This window comes from Barbatula barbatula (genome assembly GCF_947034865.1).
Source record: "Barbatula barbatula genome assembly, chromosome: 20".
NCBI lineage: Eukaryota > Metazoa > Chordata > Actinopteri > Cypriniformes > Nemacheilidae > Barbatula > Barbatula barbatula.
In genome coordinates, this window is record NC_136783.1 from 3,258,839 (window position 1) to 3,280,797 (window position 21,959).

Consider the following 21,959-nt stretch of genomic DNA (forward strand, 5'->3'; position numbering starts at 1 on the left):
ATATACTGACGTATATCACTTTCCCACTGCTGAGACAAATGTTTCTAAGAACCGCAATGAAAGATTAAAAGTATGCAACCATTTTGAGTTAGAAAGCCAGTGAGTGACATGTTAGCAAGTTAATTTCAAAGAGCTCCATTACCAGCTCTGCAGTGGAAAAAAATGACATATCAAGCAGTTTCTACGTCAGTAAAGGTGGTAACAAAGGGTAACGCAGATATGACACCATTGATAGCCGACTGCACAGCAGATAGCCGTGTCACTGTTTAGATTGGTGATTTTCTCACGATTTACAAGTAGTTGGAAACAATTTAGATATTGTAAGTACTCAGCAGAACAAAATATTGAAAATGGCCTGTAGTTTTTGGATATCTTGATGTAGAATTGTTACAAAACTGCACCCTTAATATGTGTGTTAATCAAAACTGATTAAATTGGACACATTGAAACCGATTATACATTGTTCCACTTATAAGGTAAGTTCAATTTTGGTCAACCTCTACATGTTACAAACCTGTTGACATTTATTTGTTATGCTTGTCACGTTCTATGCCTGTTTGTTTAGTTCACTCGGCTGGGCAGCCATTAGCTAATTGTTGCACTTCGCACCAAATCAGCCCGCACCTGTTACTCGTTACCTTACTCCTATTTAACCGTGTCTTTTCGTTTGGTCTGTGTGGGTATGTCTCGTGTACAGTGTGATTTATGACTGTATAACTTGCCGCTGGACTAATTGTGTTCTTACAGACTTGTTTGCTAAGGAGATTTGTACATCTTTTCTGCCCAGGGCCATCAGTCGAGGAAATAGTTTATGCTTTTCCGGACAGTGAGACTGCATAGAGAGCTTCTGGTCGGACGTCCTTCGGCGTTACTCTCTGTCCACTGTCCCAGCGGACACAGGCACTCGGAGTGCTTTGCTTTTTCTGTTATCCTTTTGTTTTGTTCTTACAATAAATAATTTTTTGCTCTATCCTGCATCTGAGTCCTTCTGTCCCGTGACAGAACATACCCACCAGATATGGACTCAGCAGGTGACCTAGAGATCCGCCGGGCCATTGCTCAACAGGGCGTACTGTTGGGACGCCAACAGGACGAGATCGCGGAGACCCGCCAGGGAATAACCAACCTGGCGCAGCAGCTTGCCGGCATCGCCCAACGCCTCGACCTGATCACGGCCGCTCCACTGGCGGGTCCTGCGAGCGCTACCCCAGCCGTGGCAGAGGCGTCTGTGGCACGCCGTGCGGAACCTCGTCTCAATCCTCCGACTCCGTACGCTGGTGAGCCCACCGTCTGCCGTTCCTTTTTGTCACAATGCTCCATGACTTTCTCATTGCAGCCCTCCTGCTTCTCCACCGAACAGTCCAAGGTTGCTTTTGTGATCATGCACCTGGCTGGCATCGCCAGGGAGTGGGGAACAGCGCTGTGGGACAGTAAGAAGGAGTGTTGTAACTCCTACGACAGTTTCTCTCAGGAGCTGCGCAAGGTTTTCGACCGGTCGGCGTTGGGCAACGAGGCGGCCCGAGCACTGTCGCTTCTTCGCCAGGGTTCAAGGTCAGTGTCGGAGTACGCCATCGAGTTCCGCACACTCGCCTCCTCGTGTGGCTGGAATGAGAAGGCACAGTGGGACCATTTCCTCCATGGGTTGGCGGAGCACATTAAGGATGAGATCTACTCGCTAGAACTCCCCGCTACACTCGATGGCTTGGTGGATCTTGCTATGCGGGTTGACTTCCGCATGGGGCTTCGGTCTCAACACCGCCAAGGGACTGAGGCGAGGGAGAACTACGGGGCGCCTCCCACAACCAGGATCGTAACGCCTCCTCGATTCGTCTTCGCTGAGGAGGAACCGATGCAGATTGGCCGCGCCCATCTCTCAGCCCAGGAGCGGCGTCATCGCATTACCAACGGCTTGTGCCTCTACTGTGGAGAGGCTGGGCATGTCGTTACTGCCTGCCAACTACGGAAGCAACTTCCTGCCATACCGATGCCGCGCAGGGTAAGCGCGACCGCTGCTCCTTGTTCCCCTAGTGGTCGGACGACTCTTACGGCCGTCCTCCGGTCGGGGGGGGTGAGTCACTCAGTCAAGGCTCTCATTGACTCTGGAGCGGAGGGGGACTTCATGGACATCGAACTGGCTCGAAGCTGGAATATTCCCATCGCGCCTCTAACTGAAGCCATTGCTGCCAGAACACTCTGTGGTACCCCCCTAACAAGGATCACTTCCATTACTGGACTGGTGTTGCTAACCACCTCTGGCAACCACACTGAGGAGATCCAGTTCCTCCTTATTCACTCTCCCTCCGCTCCCATGGTGTTGGGCCATACCTGGCTTACTAAGCACAACCCCCTCATTGACTGGATTAACCATGTTGTTGTGGAATGGAGTTCTTTTTGTTTGTCTCAGTGTTTATCGTCTGCCTTGTCCCCTCTAATATCTGTCTCTGTGTTACAGGAGGAGCCGGTTAACCTGACTGGGGTGCCGGCAGTTTATCATGACCTAAGAGCAGTATTCAGTAGGTCCCGGGCGTCATCTCTCCCTCCGCACCGCCCTTACGACTGTGCGATTGATTTGTTACCTGGTACTTCTCCACCTAAGGGGCGCCTTTATTCGCTCTCTGGCCCCGAGAGGGAGGCCATGGAGAGATATATAGGTGACTCTCTCTTAGCCGGCCACATTCGTCCCTCTTCCTCACCTGCTGGGGCGGGGTTTTTCTTTGTGGAGAAGAAGGATGGGTCCCTCCGCCCCTGTATAGATTATCGGGGGCTGAATGACATCACGGTTAAGAATAGCCACCCCTTGCCTCTGATGTCTTCAGCTTTTGAGCTCTTGCAGGGGGCTACCATCTTTACAAAGTTAGACCTGCGCAATGCTTATAACCTAGTTAGAATTAGAGAGGGGGATGAATGGAAGACCGCTTTTAACACCCCTACAGGCCATTTCGAATATAGGGTTATGCCTTTCGGCCTGTCGAACGCTCCCGCGGTCTTCCAGGCACTCGTCAATGACGTGCTCAGGGACATGGTCAACCGTTTTGTTTTCGTCTACCTCGACGACATTTTAGTCTTTTCTCAGAACGAACAGGATCATGTCCAGCACGTTCGGCAGGTGCTACGCCGGTTGCTAGAGAATCGCTTATTTGCTAAGGTGGAGAAGTGCGAGTTCCACGCACGGTCGGTTCCGTTCCTGGGCTTTATCTTGTCGCCAGAGGGTATTCGAATGGACCCCACCAAGGTAGAAGCTGTTGCGGATTGGCCCACCCCAGAGAATCGTAGAGCTGTCCAGCGGTTCCTGGGGTTTGCCAATTTCTACAGGCGGTTTATTCGAGGTTTTAGCCAGATCGCCCTGCCTCTAACAAATCTCACCTCCACTCTTAGACGATTTTCATGGTCAGAACAGGCTCAGAAGGCTTTTGTTAGGTTAAAGAGCCTCTTTGTCTCTGCCCCCATCCTCCGCAACCCCGACCCCTCCCGTCAGTTTATTGTGGAGGTGGATGCCTCAGAGACAGGAGTGGGGGCGATTTTGTCCCAACGATCCCCCACTGACGACAAGGTGCACCCATGCGCGTTCTTCTCCCGCCGCATTACCCCCTCGGAGCGGAACTACGATATCGGTAATAAGGAGTTGTTGGCTGTCAAGTTGGCGCTGGAGGAGTGGCGCCACTGGCTGGAGGGCACTAAGGTTCCTTTTTTGGTTTGGACAGACCATAAGAACTTACAATATATCCGCTCCGTTAAGAGATTAAATTCCCGGCAGGCCCGCTGGGCTCTCTTCTTTGGGCGTTTTAATTTTAACATCTCCTATCGCCCGGGTAGTAAGAACGGCAAACCGGATGCGCTTTCGCGGGTCTTTGAGCCCCAGACGGTCGGTCCCTCCCTGGTGCCGGTCGTACCCCCTGGCCGAGTGGTTGCGGCGGTCACCTGGGAGGTGGAGTCAAAGGTCCGCGACGCGTTGAGCGGCGTCCCCGTTCCTGTAGACTGCCCAGAGGGCTTGTTGTTTGTTCCGCAGTCGGTCCGAACCAGCGTCCTCCAGTGGGGGCACTCCTCCGGTCTTGCTTGCCACCCCGGAAGGGCTCGCACCCTTTCGCTAGTCAAGCAGCGGTTTTGGTGGAGGTCCATGGCGCGGGATGTTGGTGAGTTTGTTTTGGCCTGCCCGGTTTGCGCAGTGAGCAAAAGCTCCAATCGCCCCCCGGCAGGACTTCTCCGGCCACTGCCCACCCCTTCAAGACCCTGGTCTCACATCGCCATTGACTTTGTCACGGGGCTTCCTCCGTCCCGTGGCAACACGGTGGTTCTCACGGTGGTGGACAGGTTCTCGAAGGCGGTTCATTTTATTCCCCTCCCCAAATTACCATCAGCGAGGGAGACAGCGGCCATTGTGTTAGATCACGTCTTCCGTATTCACGGCCTCCCGGCGGACGTGGTTTCTGACAGAGGTCCTCAATTTACATCCAGGTTTTGGACCGAGTTCTGTCGGCTTCTGGGGGCGACGGCAAGCCTATCCTCCGGTTACCACCCGCAGACTAACGGCCAGTCTGAGCGGGCTAATCAGGACCTCGGGAGGGTCCTGCGTTGTGTGGCCTCAGCGGAACCGCTGTCTTGGAGTTCCAAGCTTGCTATGGTCGAGTACGCTCACAACTCTCTCCCGGTGTCGTCTACGGGACTATCGCCTTTCCAGTGCTGTTTAGGCTACCAACCCCCGTTATTCCCCTCACAGGAAGCCGATGCCACCGTCCCTTCTGCTCACGCATTCATCGGTAGATGCCTCCGCACGTGGAGGATCGCTAGACGAGCCCTCGTCCGTACTAGCGAACGTAACAAGGCGTCGGCTGACCGCCACCGCTCTAAACCCCCACTTTACGTGCGCGGTCAGAAGGTTTGGTTGTCCACCTCCGACCTACCTCTAAGACTGCCCGCACGTAAACTGGGACCCAAATTTATCGGCCCCTACCCCATCACCAGGATTCTCAACCCTGTGACGGTTCGGCTCAAACTGTCCCCCACGTTCAAAAGGGTTCACCCGGTGTTCCACATATCCAAGATTAAACCTGTTGTTCACTCCCCTCTCCAACCCCTAACATCCGCCCCTCCGCCCCCTCGACTCATCGAGGGGTCGCCCGCCTACACTGTACGACGGCTCCTCGATGTGAGGCGACGGGGTAGAGGCCATCAATATTTAGTAGACTGGGAGGGCTACGGTCCGGAGGAGAGATGCTGGGTTCCGGCTCGCGACATACTAGACCGCGCCCTCATTGACCAGTTCCTCCGCTCTCGTGAATAGCTCTCGTTGATGCCAAGAGGCATCTTGGGGGGGGGGGATTCTGTCACGTTCTATGCCTGTTTGTTTAGTTCACTCGGCTGGGCAGCCATTAGCTAATTGTTGCACTTCGCACCAAATCAGCCCGCACCTGTTACTCGTTACCTTACTCCTATTTAACCGTGTCTTTTCGTTTGGTCTGTGTGGGTATGTCTCGTGTACAGTGTGATTTATGACTGTATAACTTGCCGCTGGACTAATTGTGTTCTTACAGACTTGTTTGCTAAGGAGATTTGTACATCTTTTCTGCCCAGGGCCATCAGTCGAGGAAATAGTTTATGCTTTTCCGGACAGTGAGACTGCATAGAGAGCTTCTGGTCGGACGTCCTTCGGCGTTACTCTCTGTCCACTGTCCCAGCGGACACAGGCACTCGGAGTGCTTTGCTTTTTCTGTTATCCTTTTGTTTTGTTCTTACAATAAATTATTTTTTGCTCTATCCTGCATCTGAGTCCTTCTGTCCCGTGACAATGCTGAACACAAATAAAGATATTTTATTGAATGTAAGCAACTACCACATTTTGAGCCTCATTGACTTCCATAATAGTTTTAGAAAACTTCCTTTTCTACTAGGGAAGTCATTGTAGACCTAAAACATGGTACTTGCTAACATTCAATAAAATAACTTTATTTTTGTTCAGCATAAAATATGTACACAGGTTTATAACAAGTGGAGGTTGAGTAAAAGACAACATTTTTATTTTAGGATAAAATATCCTTTTAAAAATAACGCAAATACAGTGAGGAGTATGTGTTTAGTTTTATTTAACCTGTATTTGCTGTTGAATAGAGGTGTACTCACTTCTGCTTATATATCTGTTTAAACTTAAGTTAATGTTGTTCGTACTGTGTTTGCAGAAACCACAAAAATTATTATACAAGAGATTTCTTTGTACATCTCCAGCTACTACCTCATCTTTATACAGAAGAAAAGTGTGTGAAAAGGTATGCTTTTTAGAGAAAAATGTTTATGCAAAACAGAAAGCATGTTTTATAACTTTTATATGTAATCAGAATGTTTAGACTGTATAGTTCAAGTATAGTTTAATATTATTAAAAATTATTTTATATTTGTCCTAAATACTACTTTTTTGTTGTTAGATGCCACTGCTGTTTTATAACTGAAACTGCACTTTTTTTCCATACATTTGTATCAGATTCCAAATGCAAAGAAATGGAAAGAAGCCAGCAAGACTGTAACAAAAATAAGCAGGGAGAGAAAGAAAAAGGACAGAACATAAAAGATGATGATGGAAGTGCACAGGAGAGCAGAGGGGATGCTGATGGAGATGAACATGAGGACAGAGAGGAAGATGATGAAAATGAACAGGAGGACAGATTGCAAGATGATGGAAATGAACATGAGGACAGAGAGGAAGATGATGAAGATGAACAGGAGTACAGAGAGGAAGATGATGAAGATGAACATGAGGACAGAGAGGAAGATGATGAAGATGAACAGGAGTAGAGAGAGGAAGATGATGAAGGTGAACATGAAGACAGAGAGGAAAATGATGAAGATGAACAGGAGTACAGAGAGGAAGATGATGAAGATAAACATGAGGACAGAGAGGAAAATGATGAAGATGAACAGGAGTACAGAGAGGATGATGATGAAGATGAACATGAGGACAGAGAGGAAGATGATGAAGATGAACAAGAGTACAGAGAGTAAAATGATGAAGATGAACAGGAGTACAGAGAGGAAGATGATGAAGATGAACATGAGGACAGAGAGGAAGATGATGAAGATGAACCGGAGTACAGAGAGGAAGATGATGAAGATGAACATGAGGACAGAGAGGAAAATTATAAAGATGAACAAGAGTACAGAGAGGAAGATGATGAAGATGAACAGGAGTACAGAGAGGAAGATGATGAAGATAAACAAGAGGACAAATAGGAAGATGATGGAAATGAAGAGGAGGATAGAGAGGAAGATGATGAAGATGAACAAGAGTACAGATAGGAAGATGATGAAAATGAACAGGAGGATAGAGAGGAAAATTATGAAGATGAACAAGAGTACAGAGAGGAAGATGATGAAAATGTACAGGAGGACAGACATGAAGATGATGAAGGTGAACATGAGGACAGAGAGGAACATGATGGTGAACAACAGAGAGTCGGAGAGGAGAAAATCCAAGATCGAAATAAAGACTCAAACCTGTGGAGGTACTGTGTAATTACAGATCTGTGCATTCTGCTTGTTCATGGTGACAGTAAAATTTTTAATAACCCATCTTTTACCATTAATTAACAAAGCTTACAGGAATCACAATTTTTAATCTTCTGTTGCATCAACTACATGGGACCCACTGGGATAGCACCAAAAAACCTGTTCTTCTTGTAATGCTGAATTTGACATTGAGAACAACCTAAGAGTTGGGTCTGACTTTCTTGTTCTTAGCCTATCAGCACAAATAGTGGACATTTTGGAAAACAATGAAATACATTTAGATAGAAAGGAATCAAATCCTGGCATTCTTTCTGATATTCGGTGTGGGGTAGAATATCGAAAAAACCAGCAAAGTGGACAACTGGGGGCTGATGACCTTTCAATCTTGTGGAATTGTGATGGAATTCCAGTTATCAAAACTAATAATGTTCAGATATGGCCAATCCAGTGTCAAATTAAAGAAATTTCTTCAAAAGAACGTCAAGCAAATATATGCATTCCATGCTTATGGCTTGGTAACAACAAGCCAAATATGATAACCTTTTTAACTGCTTTTGTTGCCCAGCTCAAAGAACTAGAACAGGTTGGTGTTACATGGAGGGACTCTGAAAACACAGAGCACATAAGCAAAATTCATTCACTCCTCTGCTCTGCAGATTCAGCTGCCCGTCCCCTCCTGAAAAATCCAAAACAGTTTAATGGAAAATACTGGTGTGACATCTACCTCCACTGTGGTGGTGGCCCATACGTATGGGGAAACCCCAGAACCACCTTTAAGGACAGAGACAGATCATTTCCGCCATGCAATGCTGGCAACCCCTGAGAAACCAATAATGGGTGTGAAAGGCCCATCCCCTCTCATGGAACTTGAGAGTTTTAACATGATCAATGGATTTGTTCCAGACTACCAGCACTGTGTTTGCCTTGGTGTTACTAAACAGATTACATATCTGTGGTTAGATAGTAAGCACCATAAAGAGGAATGGTACTTGGGCTCCAAGGTCAGTGACATAGACAAGGCCCTGTTGGCCATTAGACCACCTGTGGAGGTCACAAGAGCACCAAGATCAGTTAAGGACAGAAAATTCTGGAAGGCAACTGAATGGAGGTCATTTTTGTTGTTTTATGCTTTGCCCGTTTTGAGTGGCATTTTAAAAAAGAAGTACTGGAGTCATCTTTTTTTATTTGTTTTTGCAATCCACACTCTTCTGCAGGATGCAATCAAAGTGACCCATGTGGATAAAGCAGAACAAGCTCTTCGAAAGTTTGTACGTAATTTTGAGAAACTTTATGGTGCTAGAAATGTCTCTTTCAATGTACATTTGTTAATGCACATGGCAGCAAGTGTGCACAACTGGGGACCATTGTGGGCAACATCCACATTTCCTTTTAAATCATTCAATGGGACTTTGCATAATTTTTTTAATGGAACAACACATGTGTCTGATCAAATAGTAAAGAGATTCCTTAGGTGGAGGGGTCTTTCAACAAAAGCACGGACTATAATGGCAAATGCTAATGACAACATCATAAAACTATTTGACAAACTCCAAGGTAGATCTGGCTTAACAAAAATGTCAAAGGATTTTCCAAATAATGTCAAAGCTTTTGGTTGCCCAAAGAAAGCCAGAACAACTTTGGTGCAGAGGATGGCTTATTCAACATTTCACAGGAGACATTGTACATTTAGGTTTATTTTATGACCGTTTCATTTGTAGCAGTGTTATTTATCATTCATATAATAACACGACTCTTAAAAAGAGAAATAATTCTGTTGTACAGTTAAGTGATGGAACATTCTGTGAAATTATGACACTGGTGGCTTACACATCTGTGGATGAGCAAACAGCTTTTAATTTATTTAAAAGTGAGCTATATTTTGTTAGTATATTTATAGTGTATTGTTAAAAAATAAAATATATTTGAAATACAAAAAAGTATATATTTTTTTCACCAGGGGATTTTTCGAAATAAAGTGCCGCTATGTTAGCAGATTTAAACTGAACATGAAAACATGACTAAAGCACTCATTTGGAGCGTCTAAACTTACACACACAAACCCTGATATAACTCATAGCGATGTCTGAATGATTTTGTGGTTGTCATAAACATATAAGCATGATATATTATCTCATTCATGTATCTCATGGTTAAGTATTTTAAATGAGTCCGCTGCAGCTCGATATACGCATCTATTAAATATTTACATCATTACATTTAGTCATTTAGCAGACGCTTTTATCCAAAGTGACTTACAGATGAGGAAACATTGGAAGCAATTATAACAACATAGGCAACAAAATACATAAGTGCATCAAACTAGTCTATTAAAGCCTAGCACAGTATACAAAGATAAGAATAGCGAGGTTAGTAAGTGTTTTTTTTTTTTATAAAGAAGAGAATTAGGATAAATCAATCAGAGACGTGTTGACGGAAGAGATGTGTTTTTAGGTGTTTTTTAAAGATGGCAACCGAGTCTGCTGATCTTGTAGCAGCTGGTAGATCATTCCACCAATGTGGAATAGATCCAGAGAAGGTACGGGAGAGTGACTTTTTTCCTTCTAATAAAGATATTAGAAGAGATGTATTTCGCAGTATTCAACATTAAAATGCCTTTAATAAATGTGATCAAACTAAAGACAGATATTTGAAGGGTGCGATTCTATTCTGTAAGTACTCTTCCATATGTGGAAGCTCTGTGTGATATGGCCGATTGAAAAAACAGCCTGCAACGTTCTGGGAACGTTATTTTCTGTTTGCAAAAAAATTAAATCTGAAAAGACGTTCTTAGAACACCAAAAGGGAAACCAACACTGACTAATAAATTCATAATTAGCTCCCTGGTGTTCTAATTTATGAACCTCCTTTTTACAGAGACAGGTCTATCTTCAGTGGCAGGACTGATCGATATATCAAAGAAAATACAGAAATGATCAGACAGACATCTCTAAGAGAGGTGGATGAAATGTTTGCTATTGAGCAGATCCAGAGTGTGTCCAGGATTGTGTTTGGGGCCGTGCACATGCTGGGTCAGATCAAAAGTGTTCAAAACATTCAAGAGTTCACTTGCAGTGTTGTTTTATGTCTTGTCTACATGAATATTTAAATCTCCAGTAATAACAAAGCAATCCAGTTCAGAAGAAATAGCAGACAGCAGTTCTAAAAAGTCCTCAACAAAGACTGAGGAGTATTTGGGAGGTCTGTAAATAATAGTAAAGAGAATGCATGGTTCACCTTTTAAGTCAACACTCAAGTATTCAACGGATGGGTGATCACCAAGTAACACTTGCTTGCATTGAAAAAGATCTTTAAATAGAGCAGCTATTCCTCCACCTCTCCTAATAGCTCTGCAGACATTATTAAAGTTCAGTTTGGGGGGCTGATTCATTGAGGATTGTAGCACTACATCTGTCATCTAACCAAGTTTCATTTAGAAACATGAAGTCCAGGCTGTTACTGGTGATGAGGTCTTTAACCAAAAAGGATTTGTGTTTTAGTGAACGGATGTAATTTAATAGTAACTGTTTCCCCACCATCATTCTCAGAGTGACCTCCAATAGGCATTAGATTAGATAGGTTTGCCATACGTCTGGAAACGGTCTTAGTTTTCCTTTTACATATCAGGACAGATATAGGGAAAGCTAAAGGAACATTGAGTTCCCACTTGTTCTGTAAACATTTATGATTGTTGCTGCTATCTAAACGGGGACCAATGCATATCAGTTACCAGTCTTGTGTTCTTCACCTTCAGCGGATGGGGGTTGGTGTGATGCCTGGCGTTGTTGTGGCAGAGGCCGGAGAGCTCCTTCAGAAGGAGGAGTGGACGAGCTGGACCGGGAGGATTTGGTGGTTGAGGGGCACACAGTTTTTCAGTAGAAACTTGTGGATTCAGATTGGGGAGCTTTGTTCCCGGAAACACTAGTTATTTTCTCTGAGAACCTCAAAAGAGGTGATGTCGGACAGAGAGAGAGATAGTAGAGGAACCGTAAGTCTGCAGTTTGTGGAGGTTTAAGTATGTTATCTTGCCTCTCCCGGTTGTTATGTACAGAAACGTCCTTGGGTGTTGAGTCTTCGACACAGTCCAACTGATGTGATGTCACTGGGCAGGATACAGCCTGAGTGGTGACCGTGAGCAGTTGTTGTTGTGGCTGAGGGGTGTTATCCAAGTGTCCATCCGACTGCTGATGTGAACTCCTGTGGTAACTGAGGCCAGGTGTATGTGTGCCATTCAGGAGTGGACTGACTGGCACACTCTGCTAATAGGTGATAGAGAGAAAAAAGGTTATCGTCCTTTAGCACTCTTGAACCAAGTTTGTTTGGGAGGAGGCCACCTGTTGTAGAAGTTATCTTTGACTTCAGAAGAGATTGAAGTTCAGTCTTCACATGTTGCAATTTTTTTGCTGCCGTGTATTCAGACTGAGTAGCTGAGAAAACATATTTGTTCCTCGAGCTGTGAGAGGTCCACTGATGATTGAATGAACTTTCAGCTTTCTTAGCGTTTCTAAGAGTCCATTGAAATCCCTTTTAAGGAGCTCTGACTGCTCTTTTCAAAGAAAAAATGTCGCCTCATGTATGACAATGTGATTTACAGATGTTGTGTCAGGATGTTTGACAGTTCACTTGTTTACATCAGCAATCATTGCTTGAGGAATACAGCATGTAAGTGTTGCCCTGCTACGAATGTTTCTGACAATAGAGTCCCTCACTAACAGAGTATTTGGCTCGGCTGCTTTCTGAGCGGAGCGCCTGTTTGACATACAGCATCTGCCAGCTGCAGTGTCCACTTTTGAATACACATTTGACTTTTAGAAAGCTGCAAATTGCACTTAAGGAATTATAACGTATTCCAAACTTACGTCATTTCACCCCCAAACAAACATTCATGACAGAATCTTGTTATTTCAAACTTGCATGTTTTTCTTTCTTCTGCAGAACACAAAATATATTTTGAAGAATATTAATGACAAAATTAATGTGGTACCTGTTGACCAGCATTGGTTTTGTTCCCATACAATAGAAGTCAAAAGGGACCAACATTTTTTGGTTTCCATCATTCTTCATAATATCTTATCTGTTCTGCAGAAGAATGAAAGAAATACAGGTTTAAACTGTCAAGAGGTTGTTGTCAAGAGTAAATTATGATAGAAATTTTGTTTTTGGGTGACCGATCCCTTAAATCATTTATGTCAGAAAAGCAATTTTCAGCTGGAGTGACAAATACAGGATATACTGTATATACAAAATTTACCTGGTTTTCTTGTCAATTTGCTGTATTTTTCTGTAATTCTCCAGTTGTTGACCATATTTAAAAAAAAAACTTTAAAAAGATAAAAACTTGTTAAAAACTGGAATTAACTGTAAAATTACATGGTTTCCTAATTTTTCTCATTTAAAAAATTTGGTAAAAAACAGTACAATGCTTTTACGTGGACAGTCTGTAAAACAGAAAATGTATCTTGTAGTGATGTTCACTCCACACACCTGAGCTGAAATACTCTGTCCCACACACCACACCAGTGACCCAGACAGACAGGATTCTAACTTTCCTGGTATTCAGGTTTACCCAAATATTCAAAAAAGAATAAAAAATGCACCGACCTGTAATAGATTACAGACTGTTTTATTCTTTCACAACACTTGGCATTATACATTATTGTATTCTAGTATTTTATCGTTTAATATGCAGGACCAACTAATAAACACACAAGAATGTGGGAGGGGTTTGTTTGGTGGGAGGGGCAGATCCCGCCCTCAGACATGTGAACTATAAAGTGCATCCACTTCCATTAAGAGAAAAGGAGAAATTCAATCACAGTCTGTAAATCAAACCCAATCCTTTGACTTCTGCTGTACATGATGGGCTTCACACTGTTGGGTGTTGTGCTGATCTTCTTGTCTGTCGGGCTGAATATACAGACAGCAGAGAGCTGCAAATGTAGCCAACGTCACCCTCAAGATCAATTCTGCACTTCTGAAACAGGTACGTCAAATCTAACATCTACATTATTTCCAAAACTTTTCCAATATTTTTTGTATGAAATTTTCTAAACTGCAGAACACATTTATCTGAAGGAAACGCTTTATTTCAGTTGATTTGTCATTTATCTATTAATCATGAGAATATTTAATACCAGTATTTCATTTCCAAACAAGCAATTGTAGAAGTGCTATTGACAGTTTGTGCTGGAAATGTTCATGATTCAGAAACAAACAACAATGTCCACTGTTGAATGTTGTAAGGGGACAATAATAGTGAAATATCTCATATTAACAATATATTAGTGAGTGTGTGAAAACTCCACAGCGCTGAATAGTCGTGTTCAGGATGTTTAGACAAAACAGCATTTCTAACATTTATTCCTCTTTATTTTCCATCAGTGATTTTAGCTGACGTAACTGGAAAGAGTGGTCCTGTTAAGGGTCAACACAACTTATTTCGGTATGAAATCAAAAACATCAAGGTGAGCGAATCTACTTGCACTTTCAAGCGTCCATATTTCTCAAATGAATCAGAATCCATTAAATTGAATGCCAGATAATGTTAGTCTTTCATCTTCAGAATATTTATCTTGAAAAATGAAAAAGAAGGAGAATCACAAATGTCAAGTTTGCAGAATATTCACAATAAAATACTAACAATATAAAATGTTTGCATCATAATGTAAATTCCTCTTTCAGGTATTGAGAGGTTCTAACAATGCAATGCACATTAAATACGTCAACACAAATCCACAATCACCGTGTCGCATCACACTGGATAAGGGGCGATACGTGATTACAGGTAAACCTCTGCGTCTCACATTGAATCTAAACGTACCATAAAAAACCTGACAATTCTTATTGCCTTATTGTTTTATTTCATAATTTTTTATTAGTGGTACTTGTGAGGCAAAGCATATGAGTGTAAATAATTATTTGTCATAGACTCCAGCGAATTTACCATTTCCACTTTTTTTTAAAGGACACCAGGTTAAATATGGGATCGAGGTTGCGATGTGTGGCCTTGTCCAGCGATGGGATGATCTCTCCTTAACGGAACAAGAAAACTTCAAACAAACGTATAAGATGGGCTGCAACTGCACGGTAATGATATACGGCATACAAAACCTTAAAAATTTGACTTTGATATACACAATTTTCTACCAAAATGGCCTAGTTTCAAGAATAAACCAACCGCTGCCATGCAGGCATTAAAGAGAAAGCACTTAGCTTTATTAAAACAGTAAGTTCACCCAAAGATAAAACTTCTGTCATGATTTGGTCGGTTCTGCTGTTCTTAAACTGCACTACTCGTTTTGTTATGGGAAACACAAAAGTCATAATGTTACTGAAAAACTTTTGAAGAACACAAATGAAAGTCAGCTTTATTTACATAGCGCTTTTTAAAATTTTCATTGTTACAAAGCAGCTGTACAAGAAAACATTGACTATAAGTAAAACATACAAAAAAAAGTGAACAAGGACCGAGGCTTTCAGTCTCTAAATGTTACTTTGCATCTCTTGGAGCAACATGAGGATGAAGAAAACATAACTGAATATAAACTGTATGGTCTTGCTGAACTATTCCTTTAACAGCAGTCAAACACAAAACTCATGTCAATGTCAAACTGTATGTCCGTTCAAACTCATGTCAATCTGTCATCTCCACAGATCTCTACGTGTTCTGGCAGTCCATGTTGTCCCCAATATGATCATGAATGTATGTGGGATACCCATTCTCCTCACTCTCTGGAGTACGCCTGTCTGGCGGACAGTGACGGCATCTGTTACTGGTACTGGCCAGCTTCAAGAGTTGATGATGATCCAATGTGCACTGCCTAAAACAACAGCATGTTCTCATTCTTAATAAAGATATTAAGAGAATAGTCGTTCTTTCTAAAACTAATTCAGCTTCAAGAGTGCTTTTCTTAATCATTTTAACACTGCTGTTTTAACTCTGAGAGAGGAAAGATCCCATTCTTCCCCCACTGACTGTTTCAATAGACAAATTAAACACATTTGAATTTAAAAATAAAAATGTTTCTATTTGATTGTAATTGAAAAGTAAGTTTGCTTTGGAAAAACAGGATATTTTTCAGTACCTTTGAATTCAATAAAAATGCATATTGAGCAACATGTCTAAAAGCATTATGTGAAAAATGACAACATTAAAAAAACATCATAATGTTTAAAAAGCTGCTGACATAAATCCTTCATATTATCATCTACACTTATGAATTCTATGGATGCTTTTAACATGTATTTAATGTACACTCTTCATCATACTGTTCACTTTGAGAATAGTTACAGCCTTTAGTTCAGGTATCTGTTGATGGCAGAGGAACATTTCTCAGCTTTTCACAAATTGTAACTCACACTCACACTATTAGATGAGAAAGTGTTGGGCTAAAAGATACACATCATTTTAATAATGCCAAAATGGAATCCTCTTATTATTGTGGGGTCGTAATACCATGTATGATCATGACTACAATAAAGGTAACAAGTTAACATAAGACCCATTTATGTGGTGCCAAAACAGATTTCCAAGTGAACAAAGAGCATTAAGCCCCAAGAAGCCTTGGTTTACAAATATTTTATAACAGTTATAAGGCCGTTGTTAGGGGTTGTTTGGAAGATTGCTCCACCAAAGAATATACAGTTCCCTCCACTAAAACTGGCACCTTTGGTAAATATGAGCAAAGAAGGCTGTGAAAAAATGTCTTCAGGGTTTAACCTTTTGCTCAATATATAAGAAAAAACCTTGAGAGTCTTGAGAGTCGGGACAAAACACGTTTTAAAAAACTTTTTTTTAAATACACACTATATCAATTAGAGTTATATGTTTCTGCAGAGAAAGATCTTAGCTATTTAACCATGGAAAGGAACAGGTTCTAAATAAAAACACATTTTTAACAAATAGACATGTTTCCCTTCAGAACTGGCTTTGTGTCAACTCCGTCAGACACACTAAAAAGTATACAATTTAAATTTTTCCAATCCAACAAGAATCTTAAATTCGGAAGTATGTTGTAATAGTGTTTAGTTACTCTGATATATAAAAAGAATACAATATATAAAGTTGAGTTGTGATTTCACACTATTCTGAAAACCCAGATTTCTAAATATTTGCATTTTCAAACTTTGATTTTAATTTCAATATTGTAAAAACAAATTCCTTAAATAAATAAGACATAAGAGGATGTAGATCAGATGGTCCTTTATTACAAAAACAACATAAACTGAAGGAAGAATATTTTTTTTCCACAAAAGATTTACAAAAACATACATCTGACGCTGTTGACAAAGATCTGACGGTGTTGACGAAAAACTGACGGTGTTGACAAAAAATATGTGTGCATTGATGATTATTGAACAAATGTGCTTTTTAAACACTACTGCTAAAACTACTTATTAGAATATTGAACTTACTGTAAAGCAAACTTTAATAAACATATTGCACATACACCGTTTTCAACTATCAAAAAAACAATAAGGGAAACCAAGGGCCCTCCTCCCCCTCTGTTTTCATCTAGCTCCCCTACACCACTTCCTGCTCTCCTTTTTCTCATCCACCTCTTCTCCTCTTCCTTTCCTCCTTTGTAAGTAGTCATTTACTTTAAAGTGGTGTGTGTGTGTGTCTGTGTGTGTGTGTCTGTTTGTGTGTGTCTGTGTGTGTGTTGGATGTGTGATTGCCCTGCACTGCCTACTTCATACTGGGTGTGATCTTAAATTGACATTCCTTGACAACAATACTGCAACACATAATCTGTAGCTTAGAATCGGGTTCGACATATTTTTTTTCTCAGTTTGTTTCGTTGCTTTGTTACCTTCTTAAGCTTCTCTTTCAAAGTTTTTATTTCTTTTGAATGCCTTTTTCTCGTTTTACTTCTCTCCCTTTCCTGTCTGAGAGACTGTCTGCTGTGTCTGACATTGTATTCTTGAATATTCTGATCTTGCGGACTATCTGGAGGGGTGTGTGCCTCCAGTACTGCATCTTCATGTCAGGGAACTGGTAAGGGAAGAACCCAGGTGCAGGCAGACACGGGGATGAAGGGGTTAACAAAAGACTTTAATAAATAATAAAACAGAAAACAAACACCCACGAGGGGGTAAAAGACAGTACACAATCACGAACACTACAAACTGAAGACTAACACTCGACAGGACTAGCAAATACAAACACTAAGACTTGAGACGGCTTCGGGTATACGGAAACAAGACTGGCATATGAGTATAACCCAGGAAACACGTACCACATACAATGAACGAGCACAGGACAATGAACACGAGGATGTTTTATAGGGAGACAGACAAAGGATAATTAACAATGGGCAGGTGTGGGTCATGAGACACAGGAGGAAAGCAATACTAGGAACGAGAGGGGCGGGGCCAATGACGAGACTGGAGAGAACACATATCATGTCCTGATTGAACATAATATGTTTCTCTCCACATAAAACACGTGGGTCTGTCATGATTCTGCCCCTAGACCAGAAAACCAAGACAAGATTAGGCAGAATCATGACAGGACCCCCCCTTAATGAACGCCCCCTGGCGTTCACCAAGGGAGAACACTAACAAGACAAGACCGACTTGGAAACAGACAACAACCAACAAAACATTGTAAACACAATTAGGGGCAGACAAGAATACATGATAAAAGGGTTGGGGTGACATACTAAAAATAACAAACAAGGGAGGGGGGGTGGAGGCAAACAAAAGTTCATAGGGGGAACACAAGAGTCCAGGGGAGGAAGTCCAAAGGGGTTGGGATAAGGGGGAACAGTTCTTGTCCCTGGCGCTCGGAAGCGCGGAGTCCCAGGGGACACCCTGGGGGGCGGCGCTCGAGAGCGCGAAGTCCCAGGGGCTCTAGGAGTCCCCGGCTGCGGAACATGGCCTGACGCCGGCTGGAAGGCCGGCTGGGCAGGACTTGGCGCCGGCTGGAAGGCCGGCTGGGCAGGACTTGGCGCCGGCTGGAAGGCCGGCTGGGCAGGACTTGGCGCCGGCTGGAAGGCCGGCTGGGCAGGACTTGGCGCCGGCTGGAAGGCCGGCTGGGCAGGACTTGGCGCCGGCTGGAAGGCCGGCTGGGCAGGACTTGGCGCCGGCTGGAAGGCCGGCTGGGCAGGACTTGGCGCCGGCTGGAAGGCCGGCTGGGCAGGACTTGGCGCCGGCTGGAAGGCCGGCTGGGCAGGACTGGGGGCAGGACTTGGCACTTGCGTGGGTGCAGCCTCCGGACTCGGGACCTCCGGACTCGGGACCTCCGGACTCGGGACCTCCGGACTCGGGACCTCCGGACTCGGGACCTCCGGACTCGGGACCTCCGGACTCGGGACCTCCGGACTCGACGGGACCACCGGACTCGACGGGACCACCGGACTCGACGGGACCACCGGACTCGACGGGACCACCGGACTCGACGGGACCACCGGACTCGACGGGACCACCGGACTCGACGGGACCACCGGACTCGACGGGACCACCGGACTCGACGGGACCACCGGACTCGACGGGACCACCGGACTCGACGGGACCACCGGACTCGACGGGACCACCGGACTCGACGGGACCACCGGACTCGACGGGACCACCGGACTCGACGGGACCACCGGACTTGGGACATCAGGAGGCCCTCTAGACGATCGGGCCCTCCTCCTCCCACGGCGCCCCCCCAAAAAATATTTGGGCTGAGTCCCGGTGTACTCCTCCGGCTGGAACATCGGGCTCGACATTACACCCCTCCTCGGCTTCTTTGACCGGCTCAAGGTGGGTGTAGCCGGTTGCGGAGAAGCAGTGGGGAGCATGACTAGCTCCGTGCTCGAAGAGTCAAAGTGTGCAGAGGGTGAGGAGAGGCCCACAGCCCCGACTCGCAGGGTACGGCCCTCGGGGATGGCGGCCAGCGGGGGGGAAAAACTGGGCTGGACTGAGACCCTGGGCTCCGGCCGGTTCATGGCATACCTGATAAGGTTGGAGAAGCCCAGCGGTCTCAGCATTTCCATCTCCCACCCCGCTAGAGGTTGGTTGAGGCCGCCATTGAACAGGACCATCTGTTCCTGTTCACTGTGGACCATCTCCCCTGCCACCTCAAAGAAGCGGTCCCCATACTCCAGCACATCCAAGTACCCCTGACGTACTCCCCGGAGGCGACGAGCCTGGGTTGCTCGCCTTGCCTCCAATCTGCCTGCTGGGTTCTGTTCTGGCTCGTTCATTCTGTCAGGAAACTGGTAAGGGAAGAACCCAGGTGCAGGCAGACACGGGGATGAAGGGGTTAACAAAAGACTTTAATAAATAATAAAACAGAAAACAAACACCCACGAGGGGGTAAAAGACAGTACACAATCACGAACACTACAAACTGAAGACTAACACTCGACAGGACTAGCAAATACAAACACTAAGACTTGAGACGGCTTCGGGTATACGGAAACAAGACTGGCATATGAGTATAACCCAGGAAACACGTACCACATACAATGAACGAGCACAGGACAATGAACACGAGGATGTTTTATAGGGAGACAGACAAAGGATAATTAACAATGGGCAGGTGTGGGTCATGAGACACAGGAGGAAAGCAATACTAGGAACGAGAGGGGCGGGGCCAATGACGAGACTGGAGAGAACACATATCATGTCCTGATTGAACATAATATGTTTCTCTCCACATAAAACACGTGGGTCTGTCATGATTCTGCCCCTAGACCAGAAAACCAAGACAAGATTAGGCAGAATCATGACACTTCATTGGATCTTTTCTGTCTGGACCTTTTCTGTGCCTCTCTCCAATACTTTCTCCAATTCCTCTTTGCCCTGTCTCCCATCTCGTCTATTTGTATTACTTTTTTGTCTTTTTTGTCTTTAACTCTCTTCTTCCATCTTTGTCTTTCCTTCTCTTGTATAGCATGCTTGCTCTCTTGGTCACTGTTTAATTTTTCTCTTCTCTTTCGTTGGTACTCTCTATTTCTTCTCCTTTGCTCCTCAACTGACAATTTCTGTCCAGCCATGCTTTCCTACAATACAAATTGAAATAATGACACATGTACTTGAAAGACTATAGAATAAAATTTGTATTTACTTGACATGATTGATTGACTGATGGATGAATGGATGGATGTAAAATCCTCAAGGTGCGGTATGTAGTTTTCATAACCAGATGTTGTTAAAATCTACACACTGGCTTCTCATCTCTCTATCTCTACATATATAAATATATATATTAAAGTGCTGGGAAAGTTACACATTACACAATAATAAGCAGACCACTGCCTCCCCATTCTCTACACGTCAGGTGGGTATGGTTAAATAATGTGATGCATGCTATGTACTTGCATTTATGTGTAAATAAAACCCTGAAATAACATTTTAACCCTTCACTATATTCACAAATAATATTATATTTGCACATTAAGAGGTTATTGGTGGATTTGTCAACTCCGTCAGCTTACAGGTCAACTCCATCAGACATAGAACCTGACGGAGTTGACGTAAGGGCATGTATTTTCCTGCCAAAACATGTATTGTACACTGCAGCTAGCTAGTTTTTCCTCTGTTGCTAGCTGTCCCAATAACGTCACTAAAATGCTTAATTCAATCCACTATGGTTTAAAAAAAAGTATCTTAACAGAAAGATGGTATTGACATGGTGCAGCTGTGACCATAGGAATATTGACATTGTTTGTCTAAAATATCACAAAATGTAAAACATACCAGAGCATGTGTTGTAGTCTTGCATTCACCACAGGCAGGGAGATGAATAGGGGTCCTCAGGGATATAGCTGACCATGCTATTTCCTGATTTAATGAGATTTATGAAAAAATCTGACGGAGTTGACAGAAACTGAGGACACAACTTTAATAGGCAGATTTTTGTGGAAAATATTGTTTGACGTTCACTTCATGCATTGTTTTTTATATTTATAACACTTCTTTTTTATTTGATGTATATGTTTTCACAATTGTAGAGCTTTTTTAAAGTTTTATGGGATGGTTAATATTGTGACCTCTTGCTGAGGACAAGTGCAATAACATGGGCCTTCTAACCACAGACCATACATTTAAACAAATTTTCCCCAAAAGGAAAAAAAACTATATTCTAAATATCACATAGGTATATACAATTCCTTTAGATTTAACTTTGTAAGTATGTCAATCATGATGAATTTCTTCATTTTTGATGTAAATTAGACTTTTCTATGTGGGACATGTTTTGTCCCGACTCTCAAGAATCAGTGATTGAAAACAAACAATTGCAAATACAACACAGTTTAAAATAACACCAATACTTTGTTAAATATATGTGTTCCACAATTATTGGCACCCCAATGCAAAATATTTTGTATTGAATATATGTGAAATATAATGATAATATATTTTTTATTTTTCTAGAGAGGACTTGCATTGAGTTTAAAAAAATGTCAAAGCGGCATCTAGGGATGCAAAAATACACCTTATACAGTTTAAGATACTGGACCCCTTCCAGAATGTTCAGG

At 43.3% G+C, this 21,959-nt stretch overlaps 2 protein-coding genes across 2 annotated transcripts; one reads left to right on the forward strand and one right to left on the reverse strand.

Moving 5' to 3' along the window:
- The first annotated feature begins 13,276 nt into the window (after positions 1-13,276).
- On the forward strand, positions 13,277-15,993 carry LOC306909457 (metalloproteinase inhibitor 3-like). Its single transcript, XM_079483166.1, has 5 exons — positions 13,277-13,471; positions 13,870-13,952; positions 14,170-14,272; positions 14,453-14,574; positions 15,142-15,993. Exons 1-5 carry the CDS (start codon positions 13,345-13,347, stop codon positions 15,310-15,312), a joined length of 606 nt encoding a protein of 201 aa, XP_079339292.1. The 5' UTR covers positions 13,277-13,344; the 3' UTR covers positions 15,313-15,993.
- Positions 15,994-17,522: 1,529 nt separating this feature from the next.
- Positions 17,523-19,521, reverse strand: LOC306909450 (uncharacterized protein). The gene is made up of 2 exons (XM_079483159.1): positions 18,687-19,521; positions 17,523-18,578 (listed from the first exon to the last, which is right to left on the reverse strand). Exons 1-2 carry the CDS (start codon positions 19,515-19,517, stop codon positions 18,048-18,050), a joined length of 1,362 nt encoding a protein of 453 aa, XP_079339285.1. The 5' UTR covers positions 19,518-19,521; the 3' UTR covers positions 17,523-18,047.
- Between the last annotated feature and the right edge of the window lie 2,438 nt (positions 19,522-21,959).